General features: G+C 45.7%; 1 protein-coding gene across 7 annotated transcripts in view; it reads left to right on the top strand.

Annotated features, from left to right (window-relative positions):
* The window catches only part of rfx2 (regulatory factor X, 2 (influences HLA class II expression)), a 184129-nt gene that overhangs the window by 123718 nt on the left and 38744 nt on the right, over nt 1–21667 (top strand). For 6 of the 7 annotated variants that reach the window (XM_038778014.1, XM_038778017.1, XM_038778012.1 and 3 more), the window contains 6 exons: nt 1469–1656; nt 2221–2340; nt 2954–3078; nt 3606–3724; nt 9328–9440; nt 17604–17755. In XM_038778014.1, coding sequence (XP_038633942.1) covers nt 1469–1656; nt 2221–2340; nt 2954–3078; nt 3606–3724; nt 9328–9440; nt 17604–17755 — 817 coding nt within the window. The remainder of the gene's footprint in view (nt 1–1468; nt 1657–2220; nt 2341–2953; nt 3079–3605; nt 3725–9327; nt 9441–17603; nt 17756–21667) is intronic. The other variant, XM_038778016.1, reaches the window with a different exon arrangement.

Raw genomic sequence — 21667 nt, 5'->3', positions numbered from 1 at the left:
AGTGAAACATTGTAATGGCACAGCAGGCTTGAGGGACCAAATGGCCCAGTCTTGCTCCTGTTCCTTTCTGTCAAGGACAGCATAAAGCAAAGAAAAAGCATACAAGTGGCGAAGAATAGTGAGAAGCTAGTGGATTGGGAAGCCTTTAAAAGCAAGCAGAGGACAACAAAAAAGCAATAAGGGGAGAGAAGATGAAATATGAGTGCAAGCAAGCTAGTAAATAAAAGAAGATAGGAAGAGTTTTTTTCAATATATAAAAGGTCAATTTTGTGAGGGCCCAAAGAATCCAGCATGAATTTGTAGAATTGAAAGAATAACTTTATTTACAATTACATATATACAACAGCAGCAGTACTTCACTGCTGCTCTCTCCTCTCTAGCTGCTTCTACACTGGCCAGCTCTATTATGGTGACTCTGTTAACGATTTCTCCACCCCCTCATTGGGAAGCTCATACCCTAACCACTCTCTGAGTAAAGAACTATCTCTGACATCCCTCCTATCACCCACCCTGAACCTTATAGTTATGCCCCCTTGTAACAGCTACATCCATCCGAGGAAATGTCTCTGAACCTCCACTCTATCTATCCCCTCATCATCTTATAAACCTCTATTAAGTCGCCTCTCATCCTTCTCCCCTTCAAAGAGAAAAGCCCTAGCTCCCTCAACCTTAATGTTATATTGATGTTAACCTTGATGTTATAACCTGCCTAATTACTACTGGCTGGGGACTAGTGGAGTTGGACACTTTAGGAACTTTCAAGCGGTTATTGGAAAGGCACATGGAGCACACCCGAATGACAGGGAGTAGGATAGCTTGATCTTGGTTTCAGAAAAGGCTCGGCACAACATCGAGGGCCGAAGGGCGTGTTCTGTGCTGTACTGTTCTATGTTCTATAATTCACTTGGTGTTTTATCTTTACGTTGTTGATAGAACTGGCGCGAACACAGCATTTCTACTTGCATGGCCTAATAGGCTGGTCTGCCGAATTGTGAAGGTTGTGATCTATAGAAGGGAGAATACTTGCAGGGTAATCTTCATTCTTCAAGGAACATCCTTCACACACCGTTCTCGCCCACCCAACCCTTCGAACCTTAAAGGGACACTCTCCCAATTTACCCCAGAATGTCATAGACCAGATACAAGTTTACTCCGATTGGTAAAGGTTGAGGGTTCCAGGTAATCTTTATTCTCCCATGCAATACAGGAGAAAATATTTGAATGTAAAAGTTACACCTTTGCTTCAATAGTTCCCACATGGTTTAAATTAAAACCAGCTTAGTGATCATGGCTGCTGGGGGCAATTTTTGCGAATGCAGTTACAGGTTTAATTGTTTATTATTTAACCCTTAGCAGACTCATTAGAAGTTTCTGTTCTCACATATTAATTTAGTGAACTCACAAGTAACCAAAGTAGTTTAACTGTGTACAGTATGGATGGGTGACACACTGTCTCTATTCAACACAGCTTCAGTGGCTCCTCGATAACTATGAAACTGCTGAGGGAGTTAGCCTTCCTCGGAGCTCCCTCTACAACCATTACCTTCGGCACTGCCAAGAACAGAAGCTCGACCCCGTCAATGCAGCTTCCTTTGGCAAACTGATTCGTTCTGTGTTCATGGGGCTGAGGACCAGAAGACTGGGAACAAGGTCAGGGTAAAAAAAGATTGCTCATCAACATAAATGCATGTTAGAAATAGTCTTGTTTTAACTTGGCCTCCAGTGAACCTTTTCCCATGGTAGCATTGTTGAGGTCAGAGTTGCTTCAGCTATTCTGGATCTAATAAGTAACCAGCGCTACACTTGAGTCTGAGTAATACAGATATTTTTGTTTTCCTTTAGTCGTCGTTTGAATATCAGCCTTGATAGCTTAAAGATAGAGCGCGCTAATACTGTACAGAACTTAGAAGACCTAAAGTCACTAATTATGCCACCGCACAGCAAGTCTAGTAATGTGTTGGCTGAAATTTTGGATACAAAAATCAAGTGTCTGCTTAATTGGGAGCATTGCAGCACTTATTTGTTGAGAACCTATTTGATTTAAATCCAGTATTTCTATTGTAATAACATATTCAAAACATATTTCTGAAATGAAAATTAATTTTTGTGTGTCTTTTACTTTTTTCAAATTGTAATTGCATTATTTTAGTTGTTCTCAGTTGCATTCACTGTTTATTCCTTCAACTGTCTTTAGGTTTATATAATTTTCCTGTGTTTCAGGGGAAATTCTAAGTACCATTATTATGGGATTCGCCTAAAGCCAGATTCACCATTGAACCGTTTACAGGAGGATATGCAGTACATGGCAATGCGACAACAACCAGTGCATCAGAAACAAAGGTACAATCCTAATATCCCACTAGTCAACGCACGCCCAGGACCCTGAACCCACCACACGCATACGCACATGCGTACCCGCACACCCACACCTCCACCCCCCAAGAGCCCCACTACTAACATGAACCACTCAACCAATCCCCAGGGACTCCGGAACCCAGCATCCAAGGTGCAATTCTAACATCCCACTATCCAACGCTCATCCATTGCATGGACTGCATGCTAGCAACTCCACTATTGACATGAACCAAGCTGTAGTTTCAGGATTATAGAATGGGCTGCGAGGTCTTGGAGCATAAATCAAGCGTGACAGTTATTGAGTTTAACTGAATAATAGTCTGTACCGATTGACTGAATCTGTATCTTATGATTAAAATGGTGTTGACCTTGTTCAGTAATTCAGTTGTAAATAATCAAATCAATCTTTTGTCCAACAACCATTTTATAGATTTAAAAATGTATTAAAAACAGTTTGACTTGTCAATGTTTGTAATTGTAAATGGCTTTTTTTTAATAACCTTCTCGCTTTAAAACTAAGTGGCCATGTCTGGTAAAGTCACTATTTCTGGCACCTTCATATGGATCCTTTTTGTAAGTTTGCTGCTTTTGTCTTTAGGTTTAAACCTATGCAGAAGTTGGATGGTGTAGGAGACAATATGCCTGGAAATGGACAACATGCAGCCACAACAACCCCAGAGCAATCTGTAGCTGCACAGAGCCAACACCACCAGCAGTTTCTGGGTTAGTCAATTAATCTGATACAGTTGGTTTGAGAAGGAGCTAATCCTCTCCAGGTTATCAGGAATTTAATTTTAAGTATCCAACATCATGCAAAAGCTGCTTCAACTACAACACTAACAGAGTGCTCCACCGTAGTGAGATGCTGCTTGTCCATGGCACTCCAGTTCCATTCTCACGTTATTGGTTTTCAGCAGATGTCTTTCCAACTCTTCCTGTGCTTGCCAATATTGATTGAAATGCATTAACATTGGGTTAATTTAAAAAAAAGATATAATCACAGATTGAAACCTAAACAGAAAGGTGTTGCAAGGTTTGAGATGTGCTCAAGTGTCAATGATACTTTGAATTAAAAAGCATCATGTCAGGTTCTGTATCTTGTAGCAAACCTGACACACTGCTGATCAGTCTGACTGAGTATGGCATCTGGCAGTGCCAGTGCAGCGATCGTAAGCATTGAAGTGATTATGCATATGTAAAACATATTTATATAGATAATAAACATTAGTTCATTATTGTTGCTCCCACAGATATGTCTCATGCATTGCCAGACTTTATTGATGCTGAGGTTGGTAGCAGTCCATTGCCGGAGGATATCACACTGAATGAAGTGAAGACATTACAGACTTTGTATAGGGAACACTGTGAGGTGAGGTGTACTGAGTGATGAGAGGTTGGGGGGAATGGTTGGGGACAGGTAGGTGCTTCAAATCAAGCCTCACATCACCATGCCTTTTCAGGACCCGTACTATGTACTCATACTGTCCAATGCCCTGCCTTGCTTTGCGATGCTGGGGTTCTGTTGAATCTTGTATTCATTTATGCTCATGTCTTATCGTGTAGAGAATCGTTTCCCTGGCACAATTAAGTGAAAAAGTTTGTATCTCTCCATGTTGCTCACCCTGAACACAAGCTGTATTTTGACATTCATTATTAGCGTATCCCATTTATGAAGGGAATTTTTTCTAATTGTTTTGCAAACACAAAGGAAGACCCAGCTTTTTAGTATCTCCACTTTATTAATTTCTAGCCCATCTAGTGTCTCAATTGCTTCCTCTTTTACTACGACTTTTGCAGCATTTGCTTCCTTGATGAAGGCACATACAAAGTATTCATTTAGCAGCTGAGCCATACCCTCTGCTTCCATGAGTAGGTTCCTTTTTGGTCCCTAATTGGCATCACATCATCTTTATAGCGTTCTACTATTTGTATGTCTACGGTAAGAAGTCTTACAACACCAGATTGAAGTCCAACAGGTTTGTTTCGAATCACTAACTTTCGAAAAGGCTCGGCACAACATCGAGGGCCGAAGGGCCTGTTCTGTGCTGTACTGTTCTATGTTCTATGTTCTATGAAACAAACCTGTTGGACTTTAACATGGTGTTGTAAGACACCTTACTGTGCCGACTCCAGTCCAACACCGGCATCTCCACATCATTGTATGTCTATGTAAGACTTCTGGATTCCTTTTATGTTAGCTGCCAGTCTCTGTCTGCTCCTCTGATTTCCTTTTACACTTCCTCTCTGAACTTTCTATATTCAGCCTGATTTCTCATTTGTATTATCAACCAGACACCTGACATACACCACCTTTTTCTGCTTCAGCTTACTGCATCTCTTTTTTGTCATCCAGGGAGCTCTGGCTTTACCTTTCCCTATTGTGTGAATGTAGCCAACTGTACCAGAACCAACTCCTCTTTAAAGGCAGCCCATTCTTCTACAATTTTGTCTGCTAATCTTTGATTCCAATTTACCAGGTAGATTGGTTTCTCCCTCCACTGAAATTGGCCCTCCTTCAATATAGGGGACGAGTCTCCAAAATGGAGATGAAGTGTTTGCGCCGGCGTGAACGCCGTCCCGTTTCACGATGGCGGCAAACGGGCACGGGGACGACCGATTCTGGCCCCCGCACGGCGCTGGAGCAGTTCACGCCGCTCCAGCCTCCCTTCCTGGCGCCAAATGGGCGCCGCGGGGGACTTCTTCAGCGCGCCAGCCCCGACTCAAAATGGCTTCGGGGATCAGGGGCCAGCCGCGCAACAATATAGGCCCGGGGGGGGGGGAGAGAGAGGCAGGCGTGTTGGCGCCGATTCTCCGGCCCAGCGCGGGGCTCGCAGAATTGCGCCCATAGTATTTTTACACTGGATTGCTCCGTGTCCTTTTCCATAACTAACCCAAACCACTCTTCACTAAAAGTTAGCACCAACTGTCATCAGTTACTCTCACTCTCCACTTTATCCAGCTCATTCCTGAGAACAAGATTCAGCAATGTTTCCTTCATCATTACAAAGGAAAATACTGTAAAAATGTGAACTCGGAAATAAAAACAGAAAATGAAGAAATACTCCGCAGATCAGGAGGCATCTGTGCATAGAGTTAACATTTCAGGTCAATGACCTTTCATCCAAACTGTTCTGAGGAAAAATTGTGGACCTGAAACGTTAACTTTTTCTCTCTCTCTCCATAGATGCTGCTGACCTGCTCGATATTTCCAGAATTTCTGTTTTTATGCCTCCTTCCTCTTTATGCTAAAAACATACAGGTCTAAGAAATTCTCCTGAACACTTTGAAAACTCATCTCCCTCTTTGCCCTTTATACTATTACTACCCCAGTCGAAATTTGGATAATTGAAGTTCCCAATTACTATTTAGTTTTCGTACATCACTGTAATTTCGCTGAAAATCTATTCCTCAAAATCTTTTCTGCTAGTTGGTGGCCTATAAAGTAAATGTAATATTGTAATTGTTCTATTTTCTCTTAAAGTAAAGTCATAGTTTTGAAAAAACCAAGTGAGAAAACTGATCAGTATTTTAACTGTGTGATAGGCGATGTAATACTTTGGATTACACAACCAGAAATTGCATATTGCGTTTGTGACAAGAATTGTGAAAGACTGCAGGAGGGACAGAAGTGGTGATAGGTGGCAAGTGCAGTTCAATATAAATCCATACACAGTAATACATTCTGAAAATAAGATTGAGGGAAGAAAATCCATCTGAAGTGGTATGGTGTTATGGAAAATTAAAGCTGATGGTGTAGAGGGTAACGTATGAGAAGATTGGCTAAATAATAGGAAACCGAGAATAGGCATAACTGGGTAATTTTCTGTTGACAAAATGTAATGAGTGGTGTGTCACAGTGATCAGTGCTGAGGTGTCAAAATGATTGCTAAGTTTTCTGGTGACACAAAGGTAGGACAGCAAGTTCTAAAGAGGACATAAGGAGTCTACAAAGGGATATAGATGGGTTAAGTGAGGGAGCAAAGATCTGGAAAATGGAGTATAATATGGGAAAATGTGAAATTGTTCATTTTGGCAGGAAGAATTGAAAAGAAGCTTATTACCTAAATGATTAGAGATTGCAGAACTCTGAGATGCAGAGGGATCTGGATGTCCTAGTGCATGAATCACATACGTTTGCATACAGGTACACCATTTAATTAGGAAAGCTAATAGAATGTTATTATTTATTGCGAGGGAATTGAATACAAAAGTAGGGAGGTTATGCTGTAGTTGTACAGCTGAGACCTTAATTGGAGTATTGTGTACCGTATTGATCTCCTTATTTAAGGAAAGATATAAATGTGTTGGGGGCAGTTCAGAGAAGGTTTACCAGACTAATACCTGGAATGGATGGGTTGTCTTATGAGGAAAGGTTGGACAGACTGGGCTTGTATCTACTCGAGTTTAGAAGAATAAGAGGCAACTTGATTGAAGCACACAAAATCCTGAGGGAGTGGCACAGTGTCTCACAGCGCCAGGGACCCAAGTTCAATAATGGGTGACTGTGTGGAATTGGCATTTTCTCTCTATGTCAGTGTGGGTTTCCTCTGGGTGCTCCGGTTTCCTCCCACAGTCCAAAGATGAGCAGGTGATGTGGATTGGCCATGCTAAAATTGCCCCTTATGTTCAGTGATGTGCAGGTTAGGTGGGGTTGCAGGAAATAGGATCGGGGAGTGGGCCGAGGCAAGATGCTCTTTCCGAGGGTTGGTGCAGACTCAATGGGTCGAATGGCCTCCTTCTGCACTGTTGGGATTCTATGAACAGGATGAATGTGGAAAGGATGTTTCCTCTTTTGGGAGAATCTAGAACTAGGGGTCACTGTTTAAAAATAAAGGATGTTAATTTTAAACAGATGAGGCGATTTGTTTTCTGAGTGTCATGAATTTCTGGAACTCTTCCTGAAAAGGCAGTGGAAGCAGAATCTTTAAATATTTTTAAGACAGGTTCTTGGTTAGCAAGGGGGTGAAAGGAAATGTGGAGTCGAGGTTAAAACCTGAACAATCATTATCTTATTGAATGCGGAGGAAGCTTGAAGGGCAGTGGCCAATTCCTGCTCCTAATTCGTATGTATTTCAGTTGAAGAGGAAGGTGTGTGCAAATATGCAGGTCATCAAATCTGACAGTAAACCATTTAAGGCCATAAAAAAGACATTCATATCTAGAAGCAGAATATAAAAACAAGGAAGCAATGTTCAATTTGACCACAAGTTGAAGTTGCCGCCTCCATTTTATTAGATCAGTAACTGAGTTACTGTCCCAATTATAGTCTTTCTTCATCTAATTTGTGATCAGTCTTTCCTGTTTTTTATTGATGACATATCTCCTGCTTTGCCTCCATTTTCAACTTTAGATTTTCAACTTGTACAAAGTTAAAGAGAAATTCTTATTTCAGTGACAACTTGGTTAACCTTATTTGATTTGTGTGTACATTGTGATAGGGCAACAAATTGATGATTATTAAAGGGCGCGATTCTCCGCCCCCACGACGGGTCGGAGAATAGCGGGATGGCCTTCCCGACATTTTTCCCGACCTCCCGCTATTCTCCCCCCCCCACGGCCGCCCCACGACACGAATCGCTGCTCGCCGTTTTTTTACGGCGAGCAGCGATTCTCCCCTATCCGATGGGCCGATTTCCCAGGCCTTTACGGCCGTTTTCACAAATTTAAACACAGCCGCACCACGGCCGTGCCAAGGGTGGCATGGGCCCATGATCGGTGGGCACCGATCGCGGGCAGCGGGTCCGATTACCGCGCACTCTTTGTCCCTCCGCCGCCCCGCAGGATCAGTCCGCGGGGCGGCTGAGGGGCATGACGGACCACCCATGCGCGGGTTTGACGCATATGCGCGATGACGTCATCCGCGCATGCGTGGGTTGGAGCCGTCCAACCCGCGCATGCGCGGCTGACGTCATCGTGTGCGTCAGCCGGCGTGAGTCTTGGCGGCCGGGTTTAGCGAACGTTCGCTAAGCCCGCGCTGCCGTTCTTTCCGGGGCCGCAATGCTAGCCCCGACCGGGGGGCCTGAATCGGGTCCCGGGAGGGGGCGCGGAGGCTGCCGTGAAACACGGCCGGTTTCACGGCAGCCTTTACGACTCTGCATTTGCGGAGAATCGCGCCCAAAGTATTCATATTTACAGTTGTAGCTATTTTAGGTGCAACAATTAAATTTGATCATTATCGGTAAATATTAACTCTATTTCTTTGCATTGTTAGCAATCTAGATAACTGCATCATTAAGCAGCAATACCTGGGGCGCGATTCTCCGCTCCCCACGCCGGGTGGGAGAATCCTGGGAGGGCCGGGCGAATCACGACACGCCGCCCTGGCACCCCCCGCGATTCTCTCCCCCCCCCCCCCCCCCCCCCCCCCAAATGGCGTGTCGCGGAATCGCCGCTCGCCGTTTTTCACGGTGCCCGCAATTCTCCAGCCAGGATGGGCCGAGCGGCCTGGCGTTTCCGACCTGTTCACGCCGGCGGCAACCACACCTGGTCGCTGCCGGCATGAACATAGCGCAAAAGGTAAGTTTGGGGCCTGTGGGGGGCGGAGAGGGGATCGAGCACCAGGGCCGTGCTCGGGAGGGGACTGGGCACCGATCGTCGGGCCGGCGTCTCCAAGAGACACACTCTTTCCTCTCCGCCGCCCCGCAAGATCAAGCTGCCACGTCTCGCGGGGCAGCGGAGTGGAAGACGGCAACCGCACATGCGCGGGTTGGAGCCGGCCAACCTGCGCATGCGCGGCTGACGTCGCGTCATTCTCGGCACGCCGCTTTGACGCAAGTGTCAAGGCCCGACGGTCGAGTTTCTCGAAACACCACTCCTAGCCCCCCCCCCCGGGGGGGGCGAGGAGCGGCCTCCAACGCCGTCGTGAAGGTCAGCGCGGCATCGGAGAATCGCGCCCCTGTTTCCTGAACATGCTAACATATAGTTTTAATTACCTATCCCACCCCACATAACAAATTATGGCTTTCCTTACAGGCAATGTTGGATGTTGTAATAAATCTTCAGTTTCATTACATAGAAAAACTTTGGCAAACGTTTTGGCATTCAACTCCTTTGCCAAGTGATGGTGCTTCTGTCACTTCAGTGAGGTAAGAATATTACAAATCTTTGTGACAATCCATTGATTATTTGACTACACTGGAAGGACTGATCTTCTAAGCGTGAGTTTCTGACATTGAGCTACCCCTCTCGGAGTCAACACTGTCAAATCCCGGTGTACTGCTACAGTTAGCCACTAAGTTTAATAGTTGAAAAAGCTTGGATGCAATTTGAGATTTGGCAGTGTGCACTCTGGACTGTATCTAGGCAGGGGGGGGAGGAAGGGAAGCTGGTGGTGGTACTGGGCTGTGCATTTGGGAGGAGGGGGTGGTGTGTCAGACTTACTTGCTTATTTTGGGAGGGCTATGTGTTGGGACCATTCTCTTGCTGCCCTGCTTTGTGTTTAGATAGTGTTGAATTATTTGTTTATTTTAAAAAGAAATTCAGAGTACCCAATTCATTTTTTCCAATTAAGGGGCAATTTAACGTGGCTAATCCACCTAGTCTGCACATCTTTTGGGTTGTGGGGGGGAAACCCACGCAAACAAGGGGAAGAATGTGCAAACTCCACACGACAGTGACCCAGAGCTGGGATCGAGCCTGGGAGTTCGGCGCCGTGAGGTAGTAGGGCTAATCTACTGCGCCACCGTGCTGCTCGTGTTGAATTATTTATGATTGAGGTTCAGGAATGTTAAGTGGATCACCCCTGCTTGTATTAGGGTTGCAGTTGCTCAGAGTCTAGTGGTGCTGTAAGGATCTGGGAGAGTATTTGAATAAGGCTGAGACATAGAATCATAGAATCCATACAGTGCAGACGGAGGCCATTCGGCCCATCGAGTATGCACAGCCCTCGGAAAGAGCACCCTATTCGGGCCCACTCCCCGGCCCTATTTCCGTAATCCCAGCTAACCGTTGGACACTAAGGAGCAATTTAGCATATTCTTTAGTCTATGGGAGGAAACCAGAGCACCTGGAGGAAACTCACGCAGACACGGGGAGAATGTGAAAATTCCACACAGTCACCAATGCCGGAATTGAGCCCGGGTCCCTGGAGCTGTGAGGCAGCAGTGCCAATGGTGGGTTGGGTTTCCCGCTGATACGTGGCGACAGCGCCAGCCCTAGGGTTGCTGGCGCCCCGGGCAAGCTGCACTTCAGCGCCTGTGGGGGGTGGGGCCGAGGCGGGGGGGGGGGGGGGGGGGGGGACGAGGCGGGGGCGGGCGGGGGGGGGGGGGGGGGCGCCGGGGGGGGCCGCCCTGGGGGAGGGCGGCCACCGCGCATGCCCAACTGCGCATGCGCGGGACCCAAGTCTCTGGCGCCCCCTAGCACATGGCGCCCCGGGCGACTGCCCGAGTTGCCGGTACCTTGGGCCGGCCCTGCGTGGCGACAACTCCATTTGCATGTACTACCATCTGAATGCTCATTAAAACACTACCTGGTGGAATCATGAAGCCTTTCCCACGCAACATCAGCAGGAAATTAGACTGGTGTGAAACATGCTTGGGTGTAAGTGGTGTGCAGCCGAAGGCCCTCCCTTCGCTCATGATCTAGAGGTGAGTGCATCACTTGGAGCCAACTCGCAGCAGCACCACTCCAGGCTACACTGATGTGGCCAGAGGCTTGCTCCCCCACTGGCTTCCTCTGTTATTCAGGAGGGAGGTCTCTTGGGGCTAAGGCAGGGCAGGCATCCAGATAGAGTGACTTGTGGGAAAGGGGAGGAGACAGGGGATTCAATGGGGATGGGAGAGGGGGGGAACTGATGATAGGCTGAGAGGTGGGGCGGGGAACAATGGCAGGTTGAGGGGGGACAGAACGTGGGAAGCTGGAGCCCAATATCAAAGACAGGAAATCAGACATAGTGGAGGGTGGAATTAGAGCAGGCGTATACAAATTGAAGAGGTGGCACGCAGACAGAATTACAAAGAGAGAGGGAGCAATACAAGAGGGGTGGTTTGCACAAAAACTCGTGGAGGTGGAGAGAGGAAGGAGAGCACATAAGGGTGGCACAGTGGTTAGCACTGCTGCCTCACAGTGCCAGGGACATGGGTTTGATTCTGACTTTGGGTGACTGTGGAGTTTGCACTTTCTCCCCGTGTTTGTGTGGGTTTCCTCCAGATGCTCCAGTTTCCTCCCACAGTCCAAAGATGTGCAGATTAGGTGGATTGGCCATGCTAAATTGTCCCTTATTGACGCACATGATAACTGGAGTTACGGGATAGGGCGGGGCAGTGGGCCCACTTGGAGTGCTCTTTCAGAGGGTCAGTGCAGACTCAATGGGCTTAAAGACCTCCTGTAAGGATTCTGTGGGAAAGGTTGCACAGAGACCATGGAAGGTGCAGGTGAAAGAGGCACAATGTGTTGTCAGCAGTCAGGAAGGAATGGGAAGGAGTGGGTGAGCAAAGAGAACGACCGTCATAGTCAGGGTCCGAGCCAAAAAATCAGGGTGAAGTCCGTCCTGGGGCTTTGTAGTCTCACTCCAGGGAGGGGCAATGATTGTGTACATAAGTGGGAAAAAGGCACAAATTAAAGTGCAGCGTCCTAATGTTGCTGGCCATGCTGTTATCATGCTATTACTGGGCTGATCAGAGTGAGGTGGCGGCATCTGCAGCCTATTAAGAGGTAATACAAAAGAGGGTATGTGAACAGGAATCATGGGTTCAACATGACAGAATCGCCCAATTTTACGGTAGAGGAGGTGGCAATTTAGCCCATCAAGTCTGCACTGGCTCTCCTAATGAGCATTCTCCAGCCATTCCCCAGCATTTTCCCTGTACCCAGTGCACATTGTTGCTATTCAAATAATCAGTGAATGCCCTCTTTAATGCTTCAATTGAACCTGCCCCCATCACACTTCCATGCAGTGCATTCTAGACCCAACCATCCGTTGTGCGAAAACAGTTTTTCTCACATCACAATTGCTTCTTTTGCAAATCACTTTAAATCTGTGCCCTGTTGTTCTCGATTATTTTCTGAGCATTTCTCCCTATCTACTCTGTCCAGCCCCCTCATGATTTTAAACATCTCTATCAAATCTTCCAGCCTTCCAAGAGGAACATCGCCAACCTCTCCAATCCGTCCTCATAACTGAAGTTTCTCATCCCTGGAACCAGTCTCTACACTCTCACCAATGGGTTCACATCCTTCCTATGGTGTGGCGTAGAAAACTGTGCACAGTATTCCAGCTGAGGTCTAACTAGTGTATTGCATAGGTTTAGCATAACCTTGCTCTTGTATTCTATGCCCTTATAAATAAAGTCCAGAATACAATTTGCTTTATTAACTGCTCCACCCCTCCTGCCACCTTCAATGATTTATGCACACGGACATCCAGGTCCCTCTACTCCTGCACCCCCTTAAAAATGTCACCCCTTATTTTATATTGTCTCTGCATGTTCTTCCTACAATCGCTCCATTTCAGCATTAACCAACAGGAATGTGAAAAATGAGAATGCAGATAACCATAAAGGAGGCACAGGTATTGTGCTTTTTCCAATTGACATGGACAACGATTCAAAGTGCACCCTGTCATAAATCATCTGCAAGCTAAGTATAATCAGTATGCCAGATCTGAGGTTGGAGGAGTGAGTTTGATAATATGGTATACGTTAGCACGGTAGCACAGTGGGTAGCACTGTTGCTTCACAGCTCCAGGGTCCCAGGTTTGATTCCCGGCTTGGGTCACTGTCTGTGCGGAGTCTGCACGTTCTTCCCGTGTCTGGGTTTTCTCCCACAAGTCCCGAAACACGTGCTTTTAGGTGAATTGGACATTCTGAATTCTCCCTCAATGTACCCGAACAAGCGACTAGGGGCTTTTCACAGTAACTTCATTGCAGTGTTAAATGTAAGCCTACTTGTGACAATAAAGATTTTTATTATTATTAATAGCTCCAAACCTTTACCAACCTCTGTGAGATTGAGGTGTAAAGTGACAGGGTTGACATCTTAGTCACCTCGCTCTGTGAGTTTGCGCCTCAGCTACAAGGACACATCAGCAACAAGGCCAGTCGTGTAAATGAAGCTCGATGCCATAACAGTGGCTTACTGTTTGCAATTGGTAGCTTAACCATCATTAATCTGTTATCTCTAACATTCCACAGAGAGAAGGAGCAAACAAGAAGGGAGCCTGGGCTCAATACTGCCTTATTGACAGTACTCATGGAATGGAGGAGAGAGGAAGAGTCCAGCACTACTGAGTGCAGCTCAGGGAGGAGGCCTGCCTGAGGTCCAGGGGAGCCCGAGCAAGGAACAGAGGATGAGGAGGTTAGACCCGTACCACGGAGGTGACTCACTTGACCAAGGCTGACGAAGGCTTTCCTTGGTCAGAAGATGCAGATGAATGAGAGACAATGCTGCACACATCTGTGTTTGTCCAGAGATATGGTGGATCATAGCTACCACATTCTGCAGGAGGATCTAATGCCTCAGAACAGGGAAGACATGCCCTGCCAGTGGCCCTGATGGTGTTTGCCTGTGATTCGTTTCCAGGATCCACAAGGGACCAGTGCGGCTTTTCACAGGCTGCCCCAAACCAATGTTTCAAGGGTGTGACAGACCCCTCTACAGTAAGCTAGGATGTTCACACTTGGTGAAGATAGCTATGCTGCCAGATTTCATGGTTTTGCAGCTATCTCAGGCTTCTCCAGAGTGTGGCACTGCGTGATCCATGGCATCAGCCCCATGGCATCAGCAAGTACAGCCATGGCTGCTTGGTGATAGGGGATATCTACCCATGCAATGGCTTAGTGTCTTGGAGAGGTACAATGAAGCATGGCTCGACAAGCAGACCATTGGCACCCTGAAGATGCGCTTCCGATGTTTAGACCAGTCAGGTGGGGATCTGTAACACACTCCAGAGAGGGACTCCCGCGTAGTAGTGATCTGTTGCACCCTTCACAGCCTGGCATTTCAAAGGGCAGGATTCCTTGCCAGAGAGAGACATGGAGGAGGCTGAGAACTCCTCGGACAATGAAGAGCAGAAGGACCAGAAATCTGAAGAGGGAGATGAGGGTTAGCTTCCACTTGACTCTTTGATAGCCACAAGATTCCAGGAGGGATAAGGTGCTAGCAACGGGAGAAGCCCACATTCCTGCCCTTTATTGCTATGCCATTGCACTGAAAGGGATTTGCAACAAGTCACGTCGGCAATACGTTCTGCATTTGGGCTTGCATCTTCAATCCTCATGATTCACCAGACTATGATCTCTGGAAAGGTCAGCGCTGAACCCTGTAAACATCTGCTCTGGGAAGTGAAAATCAACACAATGCTGTGTCAAAGAACTTGATCACAGTAAGAAGTCTTACAACACCAGGTTAAAGTCCAACAGGTTTGTTTCAAACACGAGCTTTCGGAGCGCAGCTCGTTCCTCAGGTGAATGGCGAGGTATGTTCCAGAAACATCTATATAGACAAAGTCAGAGATGCTGGACAATGCTTGGAATGCGAGCATTTGCAGGTAATCAAATCATTACAGATCCAGGGAGTGGATCTCTGTGGATTAGTAATGGAGTGCAGGTCCATGCACAAATCTGGAAAAACCTGGTGGGCCAATGTCTCCAAGGCTGTCACCATCCTTACCATGGTGATCTCGAAGTGCTGGATTGTCGGAGCCATGACATCAGACTCTTCCACCCTTTTGAAAAAATATATTTGTATTCAACTATTTTCATTCTATACGTAATACAAAGACAAAACAACACAACTAATCAGAATAACCACTCCAATCCCACCTACCACACCCCCAACCCTAGCCCCACCCCTCCAAAAACACCTAACCACTCCCCTTTCCCTTACCCCCCCCCCCCCACTCTTTAGCAACTAATGGTGTTCAGCTCTTTGAAATACAAAATAAATGGCTGCCATCTTTGGTAAAACCCTTTCATTGCTCCTCAAGGTATAGGATCTCCATCAGACCTCCCAGCCACATTGAGTGACTGGGTGGAGAAACTGACCTCCACCCCATCAGCACTCACCTCCGGGCAATCAGCAAGGTGAAGGGCAAGACGTCGGCCCCCACGCCAATCTGCAGCCCTGGTGAGTCCAACACTACAAATATGGCCACCAAAGGACATGGCTTCAGCTCAATTTTAAGAATCGCTGACATGGTGCTAAAGAAGGAAACCCAGAAACCCATAAGCTTGGGACATGACCATAACATGTGCACGATTGGCCAGACCCTCTGCACAGTGCTCGCACTTGTCCTCCATCCTTGCATAGAATTGACTCATCCTGGACCTAGTCAGGTGACTAACCCTGGACCTAGTCAGGTGACTCATCCTGGACCTAGTCAGGTGACTCACCCTGGACCTAGTCAGGTGACTCATCCTGGACCTAGTCAGGTGCCTTCGCTCCAGTCTTGAGTGACTTTTGCAACTGTGACTGATGTTCTGCTGTCTGTCTTTGCATCTCCAACATTGTCGCGGTGTCTGCTGCAGAGGCTTACCATCTTACCTGGACAGCTGATGCCTGGTCTCCAGCAGTCCTCCTGAGTTCTAGAGACCTGGGCTGCTGCTGCCTCCGACTGCTGCGGAGATGTGTCACTGAGGTGTTCTCCAGGAGTGACCCTGAGCCTAACCTAGAGCTATGGCCCATGAAATGTGTGTCTCTGCGCTGGGTGGAGGGTGCAGGTGAACGCAGTGACAGATTTTCTTAGGGTTGATACTTGGCATCCTTGTCCGAGGTGGATTGGGGACTAGGGTTTATGTTGGCCCTACTCTACTTAGAGCTGCAGGTGCCTGTCAGAGAGAGAATGGAGATTTTGTTCATGAGTAGGCATAATACAAGATTGCACGACACTCACTGAATGTCAGGTGAGAATGCATGGAGGTCTCATCTGTATTCCGTTACTGGGAGAAGCCGATCTCACCTTCCCCACAGGATCAATTCCTGTCTTCCTCAGCCAGCTTGGCAACCTCCTCCTCAAATTTGGACAGCTTATGATGTTGGCCATCCCTCCTCCCATCCCTTCTGTTGTGGACAAGCTTGGACTGCATGAAGACAGAAGGAAGAAATGTGATGAGAAGGAATGGAGTAGAGGTTGGGAAACAAACTCCTGCCCCCTGCGTGTGGTGAGCCCTCCCAAGAAAGAGCTGCGGGTGGAGTTTGTTCAGTATGATGGATGAGATGATGGTGATGTGAAAGTATCCAAGAGACAATCAGTACTGATATGTGGCCCCTGCCAATTGTTATGTGCGATCCCTGAAGAGTGTAATCCTTTCTGTACATAATGCCATGATGAGAGTGTGTTTGGAGTGAATTGAAGCGGATGAGATTATTCATCCTCTTCCTGCACTGGGTACATTGTGGGGCAGTTGCCAGCGGCCGGAGAGATGAGGCTCTTATGCTTCCTGGAGCTATCCTTCATAAAGCACATTCCGGCATTGGCATACTCCTGATATCAAAGCCTGGAGGGAGTCATGGCTAAATATCAGGACAACATTCTCTGCTGCATAGCTATCTCTACAGGTGTCCTGAAAGACAGCCAGTCTGGAGAGAGTGGAGAAATGTGCGTACTTAAATATGGCACCCGACCGTTGACCCCCATTAGGTAACGGCAGGGCGGACAAATCAGTTCCTGACCCGCTACGTGATTCGGAGAGGTACTCCACTAATAATAATAATAATAATCTTTATTATTGTCACAAGTAGGCTCACATTAACACTACAATGATGTAACTGTGAAAACCCCATAGTTGCCACATTCCGGCGCCTGTTCGGGTACACGGAGAATTCAGAATGAACAATCCACCTAACAAGCACGTCTTTCGGGACTTGTGAGAGGAAACCGGAGCACCCAGAGGAGAACGTGCAGACTCCGCACAGACATGAGCTTACGAGCACAAAATTGGACACATTATCCCACCACTCTGACCAGCAGGAAACTCACTGCAGAACCCACCCACCATGGCACTTAGTTTCAAAAGCAGAATGTTTTGCCCCCATTGTCTAACGTTCAATGTTTGGTGAAACTTGGCTATTGGTTCCTCTTAATGGGTAAAAGGTGTATTATAAATGCTTGAGTTGGATGATCAGCCATGAACGTGATGAATGGCGGAACAGGCTCGGAGGGCCAAAAGGCCTCCTCCTGCTCCTATCTTCTATGCATCAATACCACATGGATCTGCTGCAGTATGAAATAATTGGGACCAGCTCAGTCGACACTATACTGTTGCATTTCGATTTGCTGTATTAGTTGTGAAGTTGCTTTTGTTTTTGTGCAGTGAGGAAGAGAGTGAGGCTGTGTTCCCCAAAGAGAAACTCATCAACCTGTGCAAATTTGAACCCATCATTAAATGGATGAGGAACTGTGATCACGTGCTGTACCAGGCACTGGTGGAAATTCTTATCCCAGATGTACTACGACCTGTACCCAGTGAGTAGCTTGTGATTATTGCTCTTTGCTATTGTACTTGTATAATCAAACCCTTGCAGCACCCACCCCCAAACAGTTGGCATAGAGGTTTTGAAACATAAGTAATTCTCTGATTGTGCACAGCATTGACAAGGATGATATTTGTTACCCACCCCTTTTTTTCCCCTGAACTGAGTGGCTTTCTGAACATTTCAGAGGGAAGTTAAGAGTTAACTACATTGTTGTGGGACTGGAGTCACAAATGTAATAATGGCAGCTTTACTTCCCTAAAGGACATTAGTGAACCAGTAGGGTTTTCCTGTCAAGCTGACCGCTTCCTGGTTACTTAACAGCACCAAATTATTTTTTCAGTATTGATAGTAACTATCCGATCAGTGCCTTTAAGGATCATTTCACTTACTCTGGATGCATGCAGTGACCGCGGGAGACTTGTGATGTCTCTTTATTCTCCCACGGTTTTGCCTGGGCTTTTGAAAATTGTTCACCGTTCCTACTCAGAAAACTACCAACCCCAACTCTGTCAGTCCTTCGAGACCTCCATGGTCACTGTGGTGCCTCTTGCTCATGTACTTTGCCTGCCTTCTGTACACTGTAGAATGGAGAAAGCAAAACAAAGATTAAGGCAGAAAAAAATGGACAAGGAATAGAGTTTCTATTGAAACTGAAAGAGTTGAATATTAAATTATAAAGATATATGATGAGGTTCTAATAAACAAAGGAATCTGTAAAATGGGAAAATGTAAGGCAAATGAAGAAAATAAACAAACAAGAAAAAATAAACAAAAGCAAATTAAAATTGAAACAGCGTTTTGAAAGGGGAGGGGTGGTGTGAGGCTAGTGAACTAAAAGTAAAGATACTTCAATTTGAGACCCTGGTTCTAAATTTTGAGGCACTTACCAGCTGCTTTCTGTTTGTACCACATGACTTTACATGTTCATGGTTTGATTACTGCCTGCAGCTGTTCTCTTAAATCAATCTCTTTAAAACCTAGAAATTGTCCGTGTTTTAATTCATTCCTGGAATGAGAGTGTCACCATCCTTGTTGTACAGCTGAACAAAAGCATGGGGCACAGCCATTCCTTGGTTCATTCCCCATGGCAATGCTTCTACCAATCAGAGTCTCTATTCACAGATGCTGCCAGACCTGCTGAGTATTTCCAACATTTTCTGTTTTAATTTCCATAATTTGTTGCAACATTACTGTAGGCTGTGTGTTTTTTTTAATGTCTCCTCTTCTACCTGTAGCTCTGTGCCCTTGGGTTATCAACTCTTTGCCAGTGGAAACAGTCATCCTTTTCACCCAAAATGCCACCTAAATTTGAATGCTCCTAGCTCCCATGCTGAAAAAAGAGACATCCTGTCAAAGTTTTTCATCCTGTACTCATCAGAAAGATTCAGCAAGAAAGGAAATCTCAAAGGAAGCAACAATTTATACTGCATGAGAAGAGGGTACTGATTAGTTAGCAAATGGATTCTGATTTAAGAGAGGTATTGCCATGGAGAATGCACCAGTCCTAAGTGACCATAAGCTGCTTTCCACACCTCAGGTGAAGGGGCAAGGTTGAGAAGGCAGGGCCTTCATGAATAGCCTCAGCTGGTATGGGAATTGAACCCGTGCTGTGTTAGCCTTGCTCTGTATTATGAACCAACTGTCTAGTTAAGTGAGCTAAACCAGCCCGAATTAACTGCCAAGCTTTTGTTTAAGTTCAAATCAGACGAGTTAATTCTGGTCAAGGCATCACTGAGGAGAATGAACCAGTCTGTCCGCCCAAGCTTTTATTTAGTTTTAAAAGATGCAATGCGTGGTCTTGTTCTTTTTGTTTGCAAAGGATAGGGCCCTGTGTGTGAATATAGGTAGCTTTGAAGAATGCAATCTCTATTGTGCTGAGAGTTACACTATCAGTTGGGCTTGCAGTGTGGCTCATTTGAATGTGCTAGAAGCCACATGGTTTTCACACACACGGCCCGTCCTTTGTAAACAAAGGGAATATGTCCATGCGTTGCACCTTTTACAGTTGAATAAAAGCATGGGGCACAGCCATTCCCTGGTTCATTCCCCATGGCAATGCTTCTACCAATCAGAGTCTCTATTCACAGATGCTGCCAGACCTGCTGAGTATTTCCAATATTTTCTGTTTTCATTTCCATAATTTGTACTTTGTTCTTGCAGAGATGTATCCCCGTGAACATCTATCTGACTTGTAGTAATCTGTTTACTGGATTTAGTTGGTCTTGCACCGCACTACCAAAATCTGATCCAAGTTTTTTAATATTCATTCATGAGATGTGGGCATTGGTGACTGGGCCAGCATTAATTGCTCATCCGTAATTGTCCTTGAACTGTGGACATTTAAAGGTCAATCATATTGCCGTGGGTCTTTAGTCACATGTAGGCAGATTTCCTTCCCTAAAGGGCATTAATCGATATTACCATACAGGCCAGGACCTTTTACAGATACATCCATCCAACTTTATTTCACAGGATTTTCTGTTTGCTTTATGAATTGAAATTTTGAACTATATGTTCTATCTTTAGACCAACAGTGCAAAAGAAATAGATTGCTGGAGCAAATGGGTTCAATGCAAGATTAACAGAGGTTTATTGAATAGGTCTTCACTGTACAAGGTTTGGGACTGGACTCCCCAAAAGCCTGCACAGTAGCTAATTATGTCACATATCACGTGACCTGGTTCTGACATTGCACACAACTACAATAACCCACTGTCAGCACTTTAAAATGTTGGGCTATGGTTGTGGCTTTATAAAGTTGAAAAATCACACAGCAACATCTTTTTGACACTCTTGGTCTGCCACGGTGCCGCTCCATCCATTAGTGACGCTAAAGTACAAGTTCCTCTTCTTCCCACCCCCCGACTTTCCCCCCCTCAGCCCCACTCTCTCTACTTTTTGTTAAATGAATGTTTGTTGTAATTTATAAAATTTAAATTTGCATTGATTATTGTTTTCAAGCACACTAGTGCTATAGTCCAAATTTCACAGAGCACTACATAGCTCTCGCACCCCCATCTATTGATTTGGTTGAATGGCTGGCCTGGGTTTCGAGGTCTTTCACCGAGTTGCTCCGTTGTAATATGATGGCCCTCTTATTACTGTCAGTTAGTTTTGGTTGACCCAGCACTGGTAGTGAGAACAAGAAATCCAAAATTATGCATCTGAAACAGCAAGGGCACACACAATCCTTACAACAAAGCCTAACTAATGGCAAATAACCAGAGACTGGACACAACCTCTCGGCAAATCTGCAGTGCAGTACTGAGAGAGTACTGCACTGTACAAGATTCAGATAATATCCCTTCTAGATATTTTTTGAACTGAAATTCTAATCGTGTTCATTTGAGACTTTAACCATTTAAGCAACGGGAAAATTTAGTGAAGTAACTCAGGAAATCTTTAATAAATTGTAACTATCTATTAAAAAGAAGTTGTATCTACCTATTAAAAAGAAGTTGTATCTATCTATTAAAAAGAAGTTGTATCTATCTATTAAAAAAAAGTTGTATCTACCTATTAAAAAGTAGCATGCTACAGCTCTTGCTTTCTGGTTTGGCCTTGCTTGGGCATAGGTTGACAGTATACCTTAATTCCCCTCCATAAATTCTGCTTCCCTCTCACTTGCTACACAACTTGCTCAGTGAAAGCTGCTGCTTATTAATTCATTCCAAGCCCTATCCACAGCATGATCAGTGATGTTATTATATTCTAATTGATCTAAATGGGGCAAGGCTAATTTTTAATTGGCTAAAAGGGTGCATGGTCAGTCTGCGAATGGCCTAGGTGAGCGTAATCAGTTTCTTATCGTTTCTCAAGGGTGATGGTCATCTATTAATGTCACTTCCCATTGCCTCTAAGTTATCAGTTACTTGTGGGACCATCCCTCTCATTAAAGCTT

This window comes from Scyliorhinus canicula, chromosome 18 (genome assembly GCF_902713615.1).
Source record: "Scyliorhinus canicula chromosome 18, sScyCan1.1, whole genome shotgun sequence".
NCBI lineage: Eukaryota > Metazoa > Chordata > Chondrichthyes > Carcharhiniformes > Scyliorhinidae > Scyliorhinus > Scyliorhinus canicula.
This window is presented reverse-complemented; position numbering and strand designations above follow the sequence as displayed.